General features: G+C 37.8%; 1 protein-coding gene across 2 annotated transcripts in view; it reads right to left on the reverse strand.

Moving 5' to 3' along the window:
* ABCB5 (ATP binding cassette subfamily B member 5) overlaps positions 1 to 16,310 on the reverse strand; it is a 37,870-nt gene that overhangs the window by 13,371 nt on the left and 8,189 nt on the right. For both annotated transcript variants that reach the window (XM_042816773.1, XM_042816772.1), the window contains exons 8-18: positions 15,804 to 15,975; positions 14,688 to 14,812; positions 12,212 to 12,389; positions 11,645 to 11,758; positions 10,746 to 10,856; positions 8,246 to 8,371; positions 6,902 to 7,105; positions 5,890 to 6,060; positions 3,556 to 3,717; positions 3,099 to 3,338; positions 920 to 1,066 (exon numbers count right to left, since the gene is read on the reverse strand). In XM_042816773.1, the coding sequence (XP_042672707.1) occupies positions 920 to 1,066; positions 3,099 to 3,338; positions 3,556 to 3,717; positions 5,890 to 6,060; positions 6,902 to 7,105; positions 8,246 to 8,371; positions 10,746 to 10,856; positions 11,645 to 11,758; positions 12,212 to 12,389; positions 14,688 to 14,812; positions 15,804 to 15,975 (1,750 nt within the window). The remainder of the gene's footprint in view (positions 1 to 919; positions 1,067 to 3,098; positions 3,339 to 3,555; positions 3,718 to 5,889; positions 6,061 to 6,901; positions 7,106 to 8,245; positions 8,372 to 10,745; positions 10,857 to 11,644; positions 11,759 to 12,211; positions 12,390 to 14,687; positions 14,813 to 15,803; positions 15,976 to 16,310) is intronic.

Below are 16,310 nucleotides of genomic sequence, written 5' to 3' on the forward strand. Positions count from 1 at the left end.
AAACATGCATAAACTGGAGAAGACAAATGAAACCTATCAGGAAAATACCAGTATCCAATTTCCCAAAACAGTAATGAATGTATGTAAGTTGCGCTGGAAGTAATGCCTCCTATTTATTTCCATAGAAGCTCCAACAGGTGCAAAGAGCACAATAACATCATTTGATAGAGCAAATTATCAGCTACAAAACACTAATTTTTCAACAGAGTCACCATCATTAGCTATGCATTTTTACCAGCAACTGTGCGATATTCAAACGCTGCCACAATCATTTCCAACTCACTGAAGATGACACTTAGCTCCATACATAGTTCCCTGGTGCTAATCTACAATGAACTGATCAAGATGCTCTTCATTTTGTGGTATGACAGCCACTTACAGATATCCAGAATGTGACTTGCCTTTCATATTGCTGTTCCCACTCCTGAAATGTATCGCCCATCACCTCACTGCTCTAACATCCACCATTTGATCTCCATGAACATTTAGCAAGCATCAATGAATGTCAGTGGGTGCCACATTTTCTGCATAGGGGAATCGAAATTTGTATCTTTGCATCATACTCACTTTGATGTCAGACACCAGCCTGTCAGACTGCCCCTCTGCTGCTATGTGTCACACATCAACAAAACAGCATGGAATATTAGCAGGAAGGTTTGGTGTCTACTGCCATACTACTGACATCCTTCTCTGACATCATGAGCAAAAATAATAAAATAGGAAGTATTACTTTTGGAGCAGCATTAATAATTCCGTTTTCTAAACAGACATCCAACACCTCTCTACATGCGCCTGGATGCATGAGATACCTTTAGGAGAGACAAGGGACCTACATTTACACAAATGAGTCTCATCTAACCTTGCATACTAGCAGAGCATGAATGAAGTTCAAGGTTGCAGCCCATTTGCAAAAACTTACCCCAATGATTTTTCCAAATATAACAGCAAATGCAGGATGGACCCCACCTGAGACAGCAGCAGCAATCACTCCCAGTAGTACATATAGCCACTCAGGTTTATTCAGAGCCAGGATTCTTGAGTAAGGCACAGCAGGGAGATTTTCTTCCTGAAAAAAGAAAGAGAAGAATGCAATTTTTCCTTGGAAAGTTGCAGAATGTGAGAATTCACAGGCAGCAGGAGTTCATTAGGTTTTGAGTAGTAAACTGTCTTCATAAACTACTGAAAGCCCTCTCTTTGCACTCAAAGTGAACAAGCACACTGGAGATCTGTAGCTTTGCTTCTCCATATTCCAGAACTTCAACAGCACAGTAAAAGTTTGAAGAAAAAAATGTAACAAACAGCTAAGTTATGAGGGGAGACTGATGGTCAGTACATTTCATTGAAAGTCAGGATTGGTTGGCATGAATGGCAACTTTAACACTTGCATCATTATAAAGAACTTTATACAATTCTTGCTGTTTAGAGCCAAGAAAAAATCCCTCAAGTTCAGCTGAATGCTAGTGGGCTGGCAGTAACACAATTGAGTATAGATGTCATCTATGCATCATCACCAAGAGCATGAAAGAGGCATGGATAATAGTGAGTTAGCCTATATCTCCTTTGAAAGTACAAAAAATGCCCTGTTCTGCTTTACTTATTTATTCAAGTGTCTGTGCCTTTACAGGAACAGTTTTGGAAAAGCAAAAACTGAAAATATTGGAAATGGGACAAAATGTAAGACAGAGTTATGGTAAACTACTGGTTTCCTGGTTATTTTATGCAGTGCTTCAGATGCCAAATTAGGGTGGCTAAAGCCTCAGCCATGAAAGCAGACTGATTTTTTTTTTAATAATTAATTACAACAGTTGGACATTTCTTAAACTTGTGAATGTGATGAATACTTAATTCATAAGCATGAACGTCCACAACATTCTGAAATGAAGTCTTAAACTATACTAAAGAGTCTTCTTTTTTGAAGATACGTATCTTCTTGTGGTAATAGGAATAGATCAGTCCCTTCACATTGTTTGAAGTATGTGTTAGCCAGAATCCATACTCAAAGCAGAAGGAATATAGATACAAAGTAAACTAAGGTTTAAGGAATATAGATACAAAGAAAACTAAGGTTTATAAAAGTACATTAGATAATCAGATGTTATCTTACAGATGAAATCCAGATGAAATCTAAAATTTCATGGATTTCCAAAAATTCAAGATTTTTGCTTAAGAATTTATACTTCTTCAATTTGAGGGTCCTGAAGTTTTAAAAAAAAAAAAAAAAAAAAACAAAAAAACCCAAGTAATTAAAAAAAAAAAATCACACAACTCCTGTCAACTTTTTCAATGCATTTCATGTGAAAAATTACTGGAATCCAAGCAGTACAAAAATAGGAAAGTTAAGCTTCTTTTGACCTGCCTACCTTTAGTCTAACCCAGAGATCACTAAAGCTCTTCTATGAACTGTAGTCAGCAAGCTTTACCCAACTTTGACAAATCAAGGTTTGCTTTTCAAATTTCATGACTTTTATTCTTGTTTGATATTGGTTAGTTAAAATGTACTATTTGACTGAAAATATCCAGAACTGAATTTTGAGAGCATATACTGAGTCAGAGATTGAGAGGCTGCAGGAAAGCAGAGCTGGTGGAGATAGAGTTGTTTCATTAACAATTCAAAATGTTATGGTCTTAATATATATTTTCTTTTTGATACGCATGCACTATGATATTCAAATGATATTAAAGCTTAGCAAGCACATCCCATAGACTATGTTATCCACTAATATCAGCACTGGAAAATACTACAAGGTAAAGAAGAATCTTGCAACTGAAATCTAATGTTTTAATTGGATAGAATTAAAATTTCACTGACACTAAAATAATGTCCTAGTTATAAGAAGTTTGATAAATAAACAACAAAACTTTCCCTAACTTTACATTTATCTCACTACATTAACAATGTTGAAGTGAAGTTTTGGTAAGATGTACATGATTACCTCATATTCCTGGGGCAAATACTCAACCTGGTGAGTACAGCCTGTGGTAGGATCAGAGAAGAGGTTGCGTGACTGTTAGCTATCTAAAAATAATTAAAATTACGTGGCTTATGATTATGCTTACATACAATCACTAAAATCTAAGTTGAAAGCTTTAATACCAACCTCCAGCTCTTTTTTTTTCTTCTTTTTAGAGGACTTTTTCTTAGAAGAGGATCTTTTACTCTTGTATCTGCTGGATCTTCTACGAATGCTGCCTCTCCCAGTTGTCACTCGTTCTTCAAAGTGATCTTTAAGGTTCAGTTTCTCCACAGAACTACTTTTGTCATTTTCCTCATATTCCTCGGCTTCAGTTTCTTCATCTTCTTCTGATGTACCATTATCTTGGACATCATTGCTTCCGCTCTGGTGAGAATTCAGGATATATGATCAAAAGACATTTTGAGCAGGAAGAAATAAGAGTGAAAATCATTTCTCATGACTGCTGCTGCTTCAAGCAAATGGACACTGATATTTATAGGCCAAATGTTTTGGTGTGTAATGGCACAGCAATAGGCTAGCATCCAAAAGAAATGACACAGTTAGATGAAAAGGATAAAAATGGTAAATGATTTGCCCTTACTTGCTGCATTACAAGAGAATAGTAGACTCCCTTCTGCAACATGAGTTCACTGTGTGTTCCTTGTTCAACCACAATGCCTTTCTCAAACGCAGCAATAGTGTCAGCAGTCCTGATGGTAGACAATCTGTGTGCAATCACAATAGTGGTACGTCCAGTCCGAGCCTTGCAGAAAAGCAATAGCAGTTTACATTAAAATGTGCACGACTACGACTGATAAATCAAGGTTATTTTAGGCATTTATAATACAAAAATATCCAAACTTAAAAAAAATTTTGTACAAGTATATTTTTAGGAACTGTAACATTTGCATGACTTCTGAAAAGATTTTACAGAAAATTGCAGAGTAGTGGATCACAGTTGGAGTCAGAAAGGTGCTTTAGTCACTCCCCAAAACCCTCTTCCAGTCCTTTGAAATGAGTTACTTCTCAAATGTTCAACTAATACAGTCTCAATTTTGCAGCTAGATTGTCCCAAGATAGGTCTGCAGATTATAAGCTCCAATGCCCTGCAGCTCTCAAATGCAGCCAAGTTATAGGCACATTTCTCACGCAGTGACTGTGCACATGCCAGCCTGCAGCTGCCAGAGAAATTTCTTCCCTCCTTGCTGACACCTGGAGCAGGTAGAGATTTGGAGAAAGGAAAAACCAAAAGGTAGTTGTGCAACAAGTATGCTGTGTAGCCATGGAAACTGCCAAAAGTTACTTGCTGCTCGAGTACAGTGCACCAGCACTGTAAAGGTGTGAAAAGTGTGGAGAAGATGACAGCTTTGTAGAAGAACTACTCCAAGGAAATCTGGATTTTTGGGGCTCAGTGATCTGATGTGGGTCACTACAAGCCTTTGCAAGAGCTCAGTTCTGGGTGGTTTCCATGCTATGCCCTAATACGTAGAAGTGCAAAGTCTTCAATCACTCCAGCTGAGACTTGTGATCAGAACAAACAAAATACCTCAAAAAGATGAAAGGTTATCCAAAGAGCATCTTACTATATGCATCTACATACAACTGCTCAGAAGCGATGTGCATTTGTGAGGTTAATAGTTCCTCAGTTACGGAAATAATGACTAATGTTAGCACCACTTTTTCCATTAAGGGAACGTGAGAAGAAATTCATAAATCCCCTTCAGAGACTACATTGACGGACATCAAACAGCTGTATAAAGATGAGTAAGTTATGATTCAGGGTTCATTTCATGTGTTTTGAGAAGACAGAGCATATAGAACAATTGCCTTAATTTGGCAATCTCTGTTATCCACTAAATCAAGCAATATGCTTCTGGAAGAAGTGAGTACATACTCAGAATTAAAGAACATGCAAAAGAAGACTAGACTATAGTTGAAGCAGAGACATTATAGTGCTTGCTTTCACAGTAATAGTCTCACCTACGCAAGTCAGATTAGATGAAAGTTACTTTGGCATCTTTGTACTATCTCAGATTTAATAACATCAGTACAGTGACATGAATTTAGCAGCTACATATTACCTCAGATTTAAACCGATTGGTGATAAAGGTGGTAAGTTCTGTATTTCCCTTGAGCCATACTTGTAATTCATATCTCTGTTCATAACTACTGAAATGAAAGGCAGGATTTTTCACTTTGGTTTTTAAAACATTAATTATTTGATACACTCCAGTCCAGCCACGCAGGGTTCTTTATTATCAATTTTTGAAAAGTGTTTGTATTCCACTGTATCCTGAAACTGTTGATGTAATAGGGCTGTGAGGAAAGGACTGTGAGCTGGAGGGTCTAGAGGTACAGGTATGACCTAGCAGCTTGAGCAGTGGACTGATTAAAAAAAAAAAAAAAAAGAAAAAAAAAAAAAGAGCAACAGATTACAGCAACTGGCTCTGCTTTATGCTCTGTGTGGGGGTCTGATGTGCACTCAGTTTCCATAAAGAAAGAAAATGTCTCAATTCCAAGAACTTTCTGAAAATTATGAAACAACTGTACAACAAAGAATCAGTATGAAGAACACTGTACTATACATTGCTGTTATTCCATCTGAAAAAGGCCATTCAATCCTCATGCCTTGCCTTCCTAACATGCTAACCATATTTCACCAACAAATGAACGTCTGACTTGAAAAGGAAGCATAGGTTCTAGCTACATAAGTGTTTTTTTACTGTTATTGCTAATTACTAAAGACAACTGAAATGATTCCTAGTTAGAGCTGTTTTAAATTCCATTTTAGCCCCAGGACTGGGGGTTAAATCTAAATTTTGTTTTCCAGTTCGCATGATTCCAACAGAAAGCTGCTCTAAAAACTGTAAGTTAGTTTTTAATTGCTACTGAACATATTCATGGTCATTGACAGCTTCAATAACATGACCCTTACCTTATCAAGAGCTGCTTGAACTACATATTCACTTTGAGTATCTAGAGCGGATGTAGCTTCATCCAGAAGAAGAATCTTTGGATTTCTTGCCAGGGCACGAGCAATAGCTATTCGCTGCTTCTGTCCTCCACTCAGCTGAGCCCCTCTCTCTCCTACCATGGTGTTAAATTTCTGAGAAAAATGTTTAAAAAAGAAGTTGGGACACCTCTAGAAAGAAATCCTCACTTCTCTGCACTACTATAAGCACTCAGTTTCTAGACAAGAGATATGTTTATCTGACTGACTTAAACATAATCAGAGCAAACACACAGCTATATCCATATGCTTAGGCCTTAGCCAAGCCCTCCTACCCCATTACACACTTGACATGTCAACATTTGAACTTATGTTCCTTTAAAGTCCCAATCTTTACTGCTTGCCTAAGAATGGTCCAAATCCTGGATTTTTCCCATGACAAACCCAAAAAAGTCATCTCTGCATTTGCCAAGGACTGCATATGTTTATATATATATAACACATATACATACACACATACACATATTTATATATGCACACATCTAATAGTTGTAAAGCATCTGAAGGAGCTCAAAGCCATGAATATCAATTTACGGAAAGCTAAAGCACTCAGCTGCTAAAACCAGCCTTAGTTCAGGTCATGCTTTTTCACTTTCCTTTCCTATTTTCTACTGAGTGTACAGGCTGCTCCTGACAAAGTACTAGATTTCTACATCTTCTCTTTCAAAGCCCAACTCCTCCCAGGCTATGTGAGAACAGCACATGTGGTAATATAGCTTCCTTCTTCCTCAGTTAATGTATTGATATTTTTTACAGATTTAGCACGAATCCTTTGAGGGGAACCAAGCAAAGGCAGTGTCCCTGAGCTGAAGACTAGTAAGAGTGTTTTGGGCAGTTATACCACAACTTAAATTCTCATGCTCTCTCTGTCAGAAACAAGACACCAGCCTAAATGGATCTTTCATTATTCTACTCCAAAAAAAGTTCATAAACTCACATCAGGCAGTCGAGATATGAAGTCAAAAGCATTGGCTTCCTTGGCTGCTTGTTCAATGTCAGCATCAGAAATGCCTTCTCTGCCATAGCGAATGTTCTCAGCTATTGTTGTTGCAAACAAAACAGGCTCCTGGCTCACAATACCAATATTTTCTCTTAGCCACTTTACATTAAGTGTCCGAATATCCCGACCATCTAAGGTGACCTGAGATTAAAAATGTATGTCAGAAGCTGAGGAAATACATTCTACTTATTTAATAAAAATTATTTGACATTTTATAAGTATCAGCTACGAGGACAAAAATGGTGAAGCAGCAACAACAGAAGTTTTTGCATCTGCTGCAAAACATACAAAATGGTAAGGAGCAGCATAACCAGAGAAGACGTTAGGTTTTTATTCAGTAACTATTCAGTCTGAGAACAAATCTGGCTTAAGAGTTTTCCAGCTTTCCTATAGGCTTTTTACCCTGTTTACATGCCTCCATGCCAGTTTATTGTCTTATGGTCTTCCCAGCTATAGCTATGCAATTGCTTCTGTGGCTGTGCTTTACCCCAAAAAGAAACAACCCAAGTCAAAATAAATGGGAGGTCATTTTTCTTTTACTAGATCATTTGCAATGCGATCCTCAAAATATTTGGAAAATCAGCACAGGAGAGGAACAGTAAATTGAAACACAGGTAGGAATGAACCACAGAAATATCAAGTTTAAGAAGCTACTATGCTGATAATTGATAACTATCTCGAATGCAGTGATAGCTCAGTATTTAAGAGCATTCAACTGTTAGTATTATTTTTCTCCATTTTGTGTCCCCCTTGGAAGTTTCTGAGAAGAATTTACCATTCCCTGATTGCATGGAGCAATGACAGAATGATGAGTGATGGTGGAAAATTTTGCTGTGGTATAGCAGATAGAGGAAAAATAAGACAGGAAAAAGACTACTTAAATAGGAAAACTCTCTCCAATTTATGACCAATGGAAAAAAAAAAAAAAGCAAAAAGTTTTGTTGGATGCTACTTTGCTTCAAAACAAATACAGTATCTTAAAAAACATGTTAATGAAAATAAATTTGAATAGATACAAGTTTATAGACTTGTGGTACTTACTACTGGTATCACAAAGAAGGGGGAGAACAATGAAGTCAGGCCTCCAGAAAAAGATGGTTCATTTGAAGTTTAAATTATGGAAATACATACATACAAAGAGAAATGCTCAGATTTGATCAACAGTCAAAGATGCAGTCAACATGGAAAACTTACACGTATCTTACTAGTGTGTTGTTCTGCTCCCCAACCCTTCCTCCTCCTCCAGATCCCTTAAACTACAGCACGCTTAAGAGTACTCACTTCTCCTTGGTCAGGATCATAGAATCTTTGCAGCAGCTGAACAGTGGTGCTTTTCCCACAACCACTAGCACCAACTAAAGCAATGGTCTTCCCAGTTTGAACTTTCAAGTTTAGACCTTTGAGGATCTAGAAAAACAAACAAACAAACATGTATATCTCAGTTTGACAAATTTGATTAGAAAACAGCCTATCAAGGTAATTGTAGCAATAATCAAGGCAGTGGTAAAGGGGCATAGTTTAAGTGTTGTGCATTATCAGTAAATTAAGTATATCTGGGAATATTCTGGGGGCACTGATAGAAAAAGAGTTTGCATTTGTGCTTGTGTAGTGTTTTAGCTTTTGAAATAGGATGGCTACACACAACCTGTCTTTTTGGGAATGATTTCTGGTCTCTTTTAGCTACCAAACCAAGCTGGGAGTTATTTGAGAAGATTGATAACTGGAACAGACCAAGTTCATGCCAAGAAGCATTTTAAGAGTTCCCTCCAGCACTGACAATTGCATTTCAGTGCCTGGGGAAATTCCTGAGAAAACACATACCAACTAATAGAGAAGTAGCCCTGGTATTCTAAACCTGATTGCTCTGTTTCTGTGATTGGTGAGATTTGGCAGCAGATTCGGGGACTTATGCTCTCCTGATTCTCCATTTTCCAGTGTTTAGTTATGAATCTTGAAATAAAATATTTAGCACCTTTGAAATACTATTGCTGAGAAACAAGTTTGCCTTCCTCTATTTTTTGAATGTAAAAGGTTGTTTTGACAAGGTAATAGTTGGAAAGTCCTTAATAAACCTCCAACCTTATTGCTAATAGCCTCAGAAAACTAGGGACAAAATGCAAATGAATGGTACCTTTGTTGCCATTTTCACATTTGGGAATATTTTACCTCAAAATATGTCAATTTTATACATGAGTAATGCTGTGTTCTTGCCAAAATATTTGGCTGCCATGGGAACTCTTCTTGTTTATACCGGGTTGATTTATAATTTTGCCCACACATGTTTTTGTAATGAGAGATCAAAATGATTACAATATTGCTCTCCTTTCCCTGTGTCACAACCAGTGAGGTCTGTGTCTTTCAGAAGCTGACATCATGATACCTACATTACCAAGCTAGAGCTACATTCTGAATACCAGGTGCAAATAGTTACAATCACCCAATTGTCTAACTCTCCTATCAGGTAAGATGTTATCAAAATTAACTGGCAATTGCTGGACTCCTTAAAACTCTGATCTAGTTTAGTCTACAAAGGGGAGATTACACCATGTTACATCAATTGCCTGGGAGACTAGATAACTTCTAAACATCTTTGTTGTTTCTTTTTTACTCTATTAAATAACTAATGCTATTAACAGAGAAAGTAGTTGTAGAATTGGGAAAGATGACAAAACATTCCTTATTTTCCTCCCTTTTAGCTTGCAGGCTCAATACGAGGCTTATCTGCCTGGAGAGTATTTCTAGGAAGAACAATTAATGGTCTGATGAAGGCTGCCCTGTCACCTCTGGTTTCTGAGCCAAGAGTAAAATAAAAAACCTTCAGTTAGGCAGAGAGCCCAAATCTGGTTCCATCCTTTGGTGCTCTTTGTTCTGGAAAAGGATTTGATGTGTGATGGGACAGACTCCAGATAACTGAAGTGACACATCCAAAGAGACAGCCATAGTGAAACGAAATTCCCCATCCTCATCTGTCAGTTGGCATATTCAGTCCTCAATTGTTGACACTTGAAATCTTTACTTCTACTGGTTTCTTAATCATCAAAGAACTGTGGCAAAACATTCTTTCATTATTACAAATGTCTTCAAAGGATTACAAACTGTTGGTTTATTTCTACCATACTCAACAATACACAACTGTATCACCACAGGATTAGATCACCATGACAACGAAATAACACTGCACGATACAGTTACTGAGGAAGTTCAGCTGGCAGAGGATATGAACATTTGCTTATTGAAGAGCAACTTTAACACTTGTCCAGAATAGCATTAGATTTGCTAATGTATGTTTGGAGAGGCAAGACTGGATTCATCTGGAGGCATGCTGTTACAAAGTCTAACTATCTCACAGGTCAATTCCTCATGCAGCAAATCACAGCAATTCAGAACAACCAGGAGACTGCAAAGTGCAACTCCAAGGCTTAACTGTAAGGTGTGGGAGTTTTAGTGACAAGTATTTGGGAAGGGGGATGGGGGGCAACAATGAAGAAAACCCTTATTTCATTTATCATCAATCTTGTGCACAGAAATTCAGAGTAGGAGCAACACAAAACCTTTTCTTAGCTTTGTCCTGCACAGAAGAATAGTGCACAGGTGGTGACAGTGGTAGTAGATAAACAGCTTTATCTTCTGACATTATGTTTGCTTTTTCCCTTAGCTCGCAACCTCCAAAGGTAGGAATGCATTTAGCATACAAGAAAAGCAACAAAAGGATTAGAGAAAAAATCTTGCACGTGGGCTGCAAGATTTAAGTATAGCAGGTACATCTGAAATTTACACTTACTGTAATATCAGGCCTGGACGGGTAACTGAAATGGATGTTTCTGAATTCAATTTCTCCTTTGAGCTTATCTGGTTTGTAGCCTTCCTTAGAACTGCTATCTATAAGCCGTTTCTGGAAAGAAGTTTTGAACATATAGTGCTCATTACTTTGGAATATTTCTGCTGGATACATTGCTTAGTACATAGCTGATGGCTTACACTGCATCACACCATTGCAAAGCAGTTACAGATTATTTGCAGGACACTGAATGCAAGAGAGCAAAGTTTAATTCTACAATTATGGTGCGTTTTCAAGTGCAAACGAACAAGAATTGTAACTGAATAACTTATTATCTCGCAGACAAAACACAGTGCTCAGGAGGAGTTTTACACCCATTTAGAGAGGAATGATATAGCTATTTCTGTACAAATTTTGGACTTCTACTTGTTTTAATTATTTCATATACACAGATATCCAATTGCTACACAACAGCAGGACTGAGATTAATATAGCTTCATTAGCAGTATTTAAATTCCAAACAAACCCACAATCAAAGCACCAAAACCACCTCAGCCAAAACTGTGCATATATGCATTTAAGAAAATAAAAATGAGCAGGGCCATAATTCTTTCCCAAGGGAGCCATAAAACTAATATTAGAGAAGACTTCGTCTATAATGATGCACATACCAGATCACCTACCACTCATTGTAACAAATAATGAGGTAATTTTCTTCATTTGAAAAGCAATATTAATTTAAGTGCTGAGCATCTATAGAGCTCATGTTCTGGGTTGTGGGGTGTTTCTTTTGGGGGGGGAGTGGGAGTGGGGAAGGTGGCTTGTTTCTCTTTTTTTTTTTTTTTAAGCACAAGGTGAAATATTTAAGTCTGGTTGAAATGCTTTTCTCTTTAGATTCTTACCTTATTGATAATTTGATATACTTCATAGGCAGCCCCACGTGCATTAGCCACACTCTCCAAGTTGGGAGCTGCTTGTCCTAGGGAAAAGGCTCCAATAAGCACAGAGAAGAACACCTGCAAGAGAGAGAGAAAAGCCTTGATGTTAACAGTGATTACAGATTCACCTAGCTGTCACATACCCAGAACAGCTCTCTGCACCCTTTCTACAGAAATTAAACGTTCAAGTGAAAGGTATATTTCAGTCACTCTTGCCCACTCCCACTTTTTTCTGCAATGATTGGTAACTTTTTTCACATGTGCTTTTTTTTTTTTTTTTTTTAATCATCACCTACAAACAGAACTCATCTTTCTCTTTTAATTTTTTATTTTTTTTCCAGATGTCATCAAAATTAAGAGACCCTCAACATTTCAAAATTTAGTCGAGAGTTTCCTACTCGAAGTCTCTAGCTGGTGTTAATTTAATGGACACTTCAGATAAAGAAGGGATCATAAGCACTTCTTACATAACAGAACTTTCTTGATTCTGCAGAATTACTATTTTTTTTAATGTTGTGCTCTCGTACTTACAATTAACACACGACCAATGTCATAATTTTCTTGTTCCTCAGCAGTGAGCTTTGTTCCATACCAAAATGCAAGTGCATAGGATCCAAAAATAAGAAATTGTGAAACACCCAGAGATGTATTGGTAGTAATAGATTTTTTCACTCCAACACGTCTGGCAGCTTCTAGATTAGTATCATATCTGAAATAGATAGGGAAACCATAATTTGACAAGCCATCAGATCAGTGTTTCCTATGCTCTTTTCTGGTTAAGAGGTTTCTCCATCACAAAAGCAACTAGCTTTTCACATAACGTACAGAGTATTTTTGACAAGGGACTAGCAGATATAGAATTCCTTTGAATAATTTTGTTTGGACACATGCTGAGATCATCTAATCTTGTCATTCACATTTTTAGATGACAGCACTACAGAAGGCATACTTTGAAAACATTTAAGTAGCATGACTTCATCATCATGATAAAAACCATCACCAGAGCGATTTGTTTGCGTTAGCCTTAAAGGAGGTCTTGAAAAATGTTTATCAACATTATCTATCAAAGACAAATTCACATTTACAAATAAATAAACATGAACACAAAAATAAATACTATGGATGAAGGCAGTTAAATAGAAGCCAGAGTGATGCCAGAGTATAAGATGACTGAAAGCTCCTTGCAAATGTAAGAGGGTTGCTCCAAAAGAGGGTTGCCTCTTATTTTCTTCTGTTGGCCCAGGACATCAGAGGCAGATTTTGTTGGTACAGCAGCAGAGGCTGAACTTTCCCACCAGTTACATGTTGTTGCTGTACGACAGATGGCAGCAGAGGGACAGTCTGCTAGACTGGTATCTGACATAGAAGTGTGCATGAAGTAAAGCGGTGGAACTGAATGCCTCCATGAAGGAAAAACAGCACCCATTGACATTCGTCAGCTCTTGCTGAACAAATGTCCAACTAGTGGATGTAAGCACAGAGAGGCAGTAGGTGGTATGTTTCAGCAGCGGTAGCTGCAACGTGAAAGTCAAGCCACGTTCTGGACAGACATGTATAGCTGTTATACTGCCAGATGTAAAGTGTTTTGATCAGCTCATCCGAATGCATCAACTAATGGTGGCTCCTATGCAAAAAAAAGAGTGTTTTGCAGGTGAGAATTTGCTCTATCAAATAGTGTTATTGTGCACTTTTGTATCTGTTGTGGCTTCCATGGAAATAAATAACAGACTTTACTTTCAGAGCAATCTACGCAGATACTGTGAAAGTACTATGCCTTGAAGGGTCCTAACTCTGAGGTAATCTTGTAAGAGTTATGTAGGAGTCACAATCTACAGTTTGAAAGTCACTAGGGGAAGTCTAGTTAACCCCACAGGAAGACAGTAATTTCTAGGAAAGCCACTCGTACCAAAGCTCTTCTTCCATTTAATGTGAGCAAGTGTGGAAGAAGAGAAAAGATGCCACCTTAGCGGGAAAAACAAACAAACAAACAAACAAACAAAAAAAAACACCCAGAAAACAATGGAAAAAGGAGAAAATAGTTAAAAAGCAGTTTGAAGTAGTTCTCACCACTGGATTTGGTAAGGACCAAGAAAGTCTAATCTATGTCATTTCTTGTTTTGTTTTGTTTTGGTTTTTTTCCCCTTTTTATAAAGTAAAGAAGTCACAAATTTTTTGCAAATTCATAGCAAATCCAGTTAAATAGAATATGATATAGAATATCCAGAACTCAGTCCTTAGAAGGAGACATGCAGAAGCAGGCAGCAGGACCCTGAGCTAGAACTACCATCTAAGAAAATTTACACAAGAGTGGGACAAATTGCTGTCGAAAAAGAAGAAACATGAGTCATCCAGTCTAGATTTTCTGCTTTGCCTTTTCCAGCAGGGTGATACTGGTGACATAACATATCTACAGAGTTAATATTATCATTTATTTTGCAGATGTATCTAGTAACAAGTGTTACATTTGTGATTAGCCACATTTGGCTTGTAAAAGGTAAGTTGCTAGATTACATGACTAGGACCAACGCTGCATTATGCCAACAGATGTTATTTGCAAACCATTACAGCAATAAAAGGCAATGATGCTATTCTATTTAAGACCAGTAACCAGTGAGGCTTAAATGTAAGCCATTAATCAAAGATCAGAACAGTAATGCATGTTCTAAAAAGTCATCTATTAACCATGTGCTTGGCTGTATTTGACTACTAGGTAAAGACAACCTTTCCACCGCTTTCATTTCTAAATTAGACTCCAGATCTCATCCAGAAGAGAAATTTGTGTCTATGCTACAGTGATAACACCAAACAGCCTCTATTGACTATGACTAGTTATGTTTACCTTCAGGTGAGCTATACACTTAACAGAAGAATAAACGGTCGCCAATGAGAATCTTACTGCCTTCCCTCTCCAAAAACAAACAAAAAAACCTCAACCAAAGTAAAATGAAACCCACAGTCTCACACATATTCTGTATTTTAAATACAAGTATTAGTTCAAAAAGCTTACTGTGCTAATGCCTTCTGCTGTCCATTGAAAGCCACAACAGTCCTGATTGCAGTCAAGACCTCTTCTGCCACAGCTCCTGCTTTGGCATAAGCAGATAGCTCTTTAGCTGTAAGGGATGCCAGAAGCTGGAAGTTGAAAACTGTATGTTACGGCAGCATACTGAAGTGATATGCACACTGTATTGGTGAATAAGAGCAATTAACAATCAAGGGAAAGGACAGAACATTATGAAAACAAGGTCATCTCCTCTGGGCCCTGAATTACTCTCAACTCCAGCTTTTCTCATAGTGTTCCTACTGCAGTTAAGGACAGTATCACATCAGCTGATGACTTAAGATATTCTTTCTGGGCTAAGAACAAGTACAGATTACACTGTTATGTGTATGGGATCAAGGAGGTGAGTTGTAGCTGGTTGGGCTCCCATGAAGAAGTGTGGGAACTCTACTTCATAAGGAAAAATTTAATGGACTGTAGCAATAGCACTGTTCTCTAGATAAAGGGAATAAACAGCATTTTTTTTCAGAATGGCTCTCAAGAGCATATTAAAAAACAATCACAAACTGAGGTGTTCAGAATCTAAAACAGCAGTAAATATTAAATTATGTATGCTAATCACACTACAGCTCCCAATACTCTTCCTACCTTCTCTGAAATACTTGAATAGGGGTAAAAAAAACCTATGTAAGTGACCACTTGGAAGAGCAAGCAGTACCCATAAATGTGGCTACAGTACATGACAAGGGAAAAACCTTTCCTTGTCTGAAAGGGAAGACTATACGTACTCCACAGATGCAAATCTTAACAGCATGAAGCCTGGTAAATCATCTGCAAGAAATGTGTCTTCAGGCAGTGCTCTGCACAAGAAAAATACTATGCAAGGAAGATGCTGATGCAGATTCTCCTCCTGCCACATGACATGGAGACAGACTAGACAGATGGGAGGAATGGCATGCAAGTAAGTGCTTGGGAACCCACAGAAGCTACAGAAGCAGAAATTATAAAGGAAGTGTGGAACAAATCTCCCAACTTAGAAACAACTCTAGGTTTATCCCATTATGACCCTCCTCTCTGTATACGAAAAGAACTAGTTTTGTTTGTTAACCCCAGAATACTTACAGTTGACCACACTGCAGCTGATGCAGCAAGCAGTGGACTGACTGACAAAATCACCAGTGTTAGCTTCCACCCATGGACAAATCCTATAATAATCCCTGTTACAAATGTGGAAAAAAACTGTACAAATATACAGATCTTATCTCCAATGCCTTCATGGATGGTGTTGATATCACTGCAAATAACAATAGAGAAAAAAAGATAATTGTTAGCTTTCAATAATTCTACCTCTCCCCTATTTCATCCTGCATGGCTATTTCCTAACTGGGATTCCAAAACCTCTAACCGCAGCTGCTGAGCAGTACCACTAGTCTCTCTGTGGCCAAAGCAAAGCAGGCACCTATTTTTTAGGAGTAGTTTTCTTTACTTTCTACAATTTCCTGCTGTTTCTGTGCCCTGTTACCAGGTCACTTGTGACCTGGTTTCCTTACCCAGAATCTGAATGGAGTAACACAAGTAAGCAGCCAAACTGCTTACTCACCTCCTGTGACCCTCTCCAAACCACTCTTT

The sequence above is a fragment of the Centrocercus urophasianus genome, unplaced genomic scaffold (assembly GCF_019232065.1).
Source record: "Centrocercus urophasianus isolate 14NV4802_14NV808 unplaced genomic scaffold, USGS_Curo_1.0 seq_16, whole genome shotgun sequence".
NCBI classification, from domain to species: domain Eukaryota; kingdom Metazoa; phylum Chordata; class Aves; order Galliformes; family Phasianidae; genus Centrocercus; species Centrocercus urophasianus.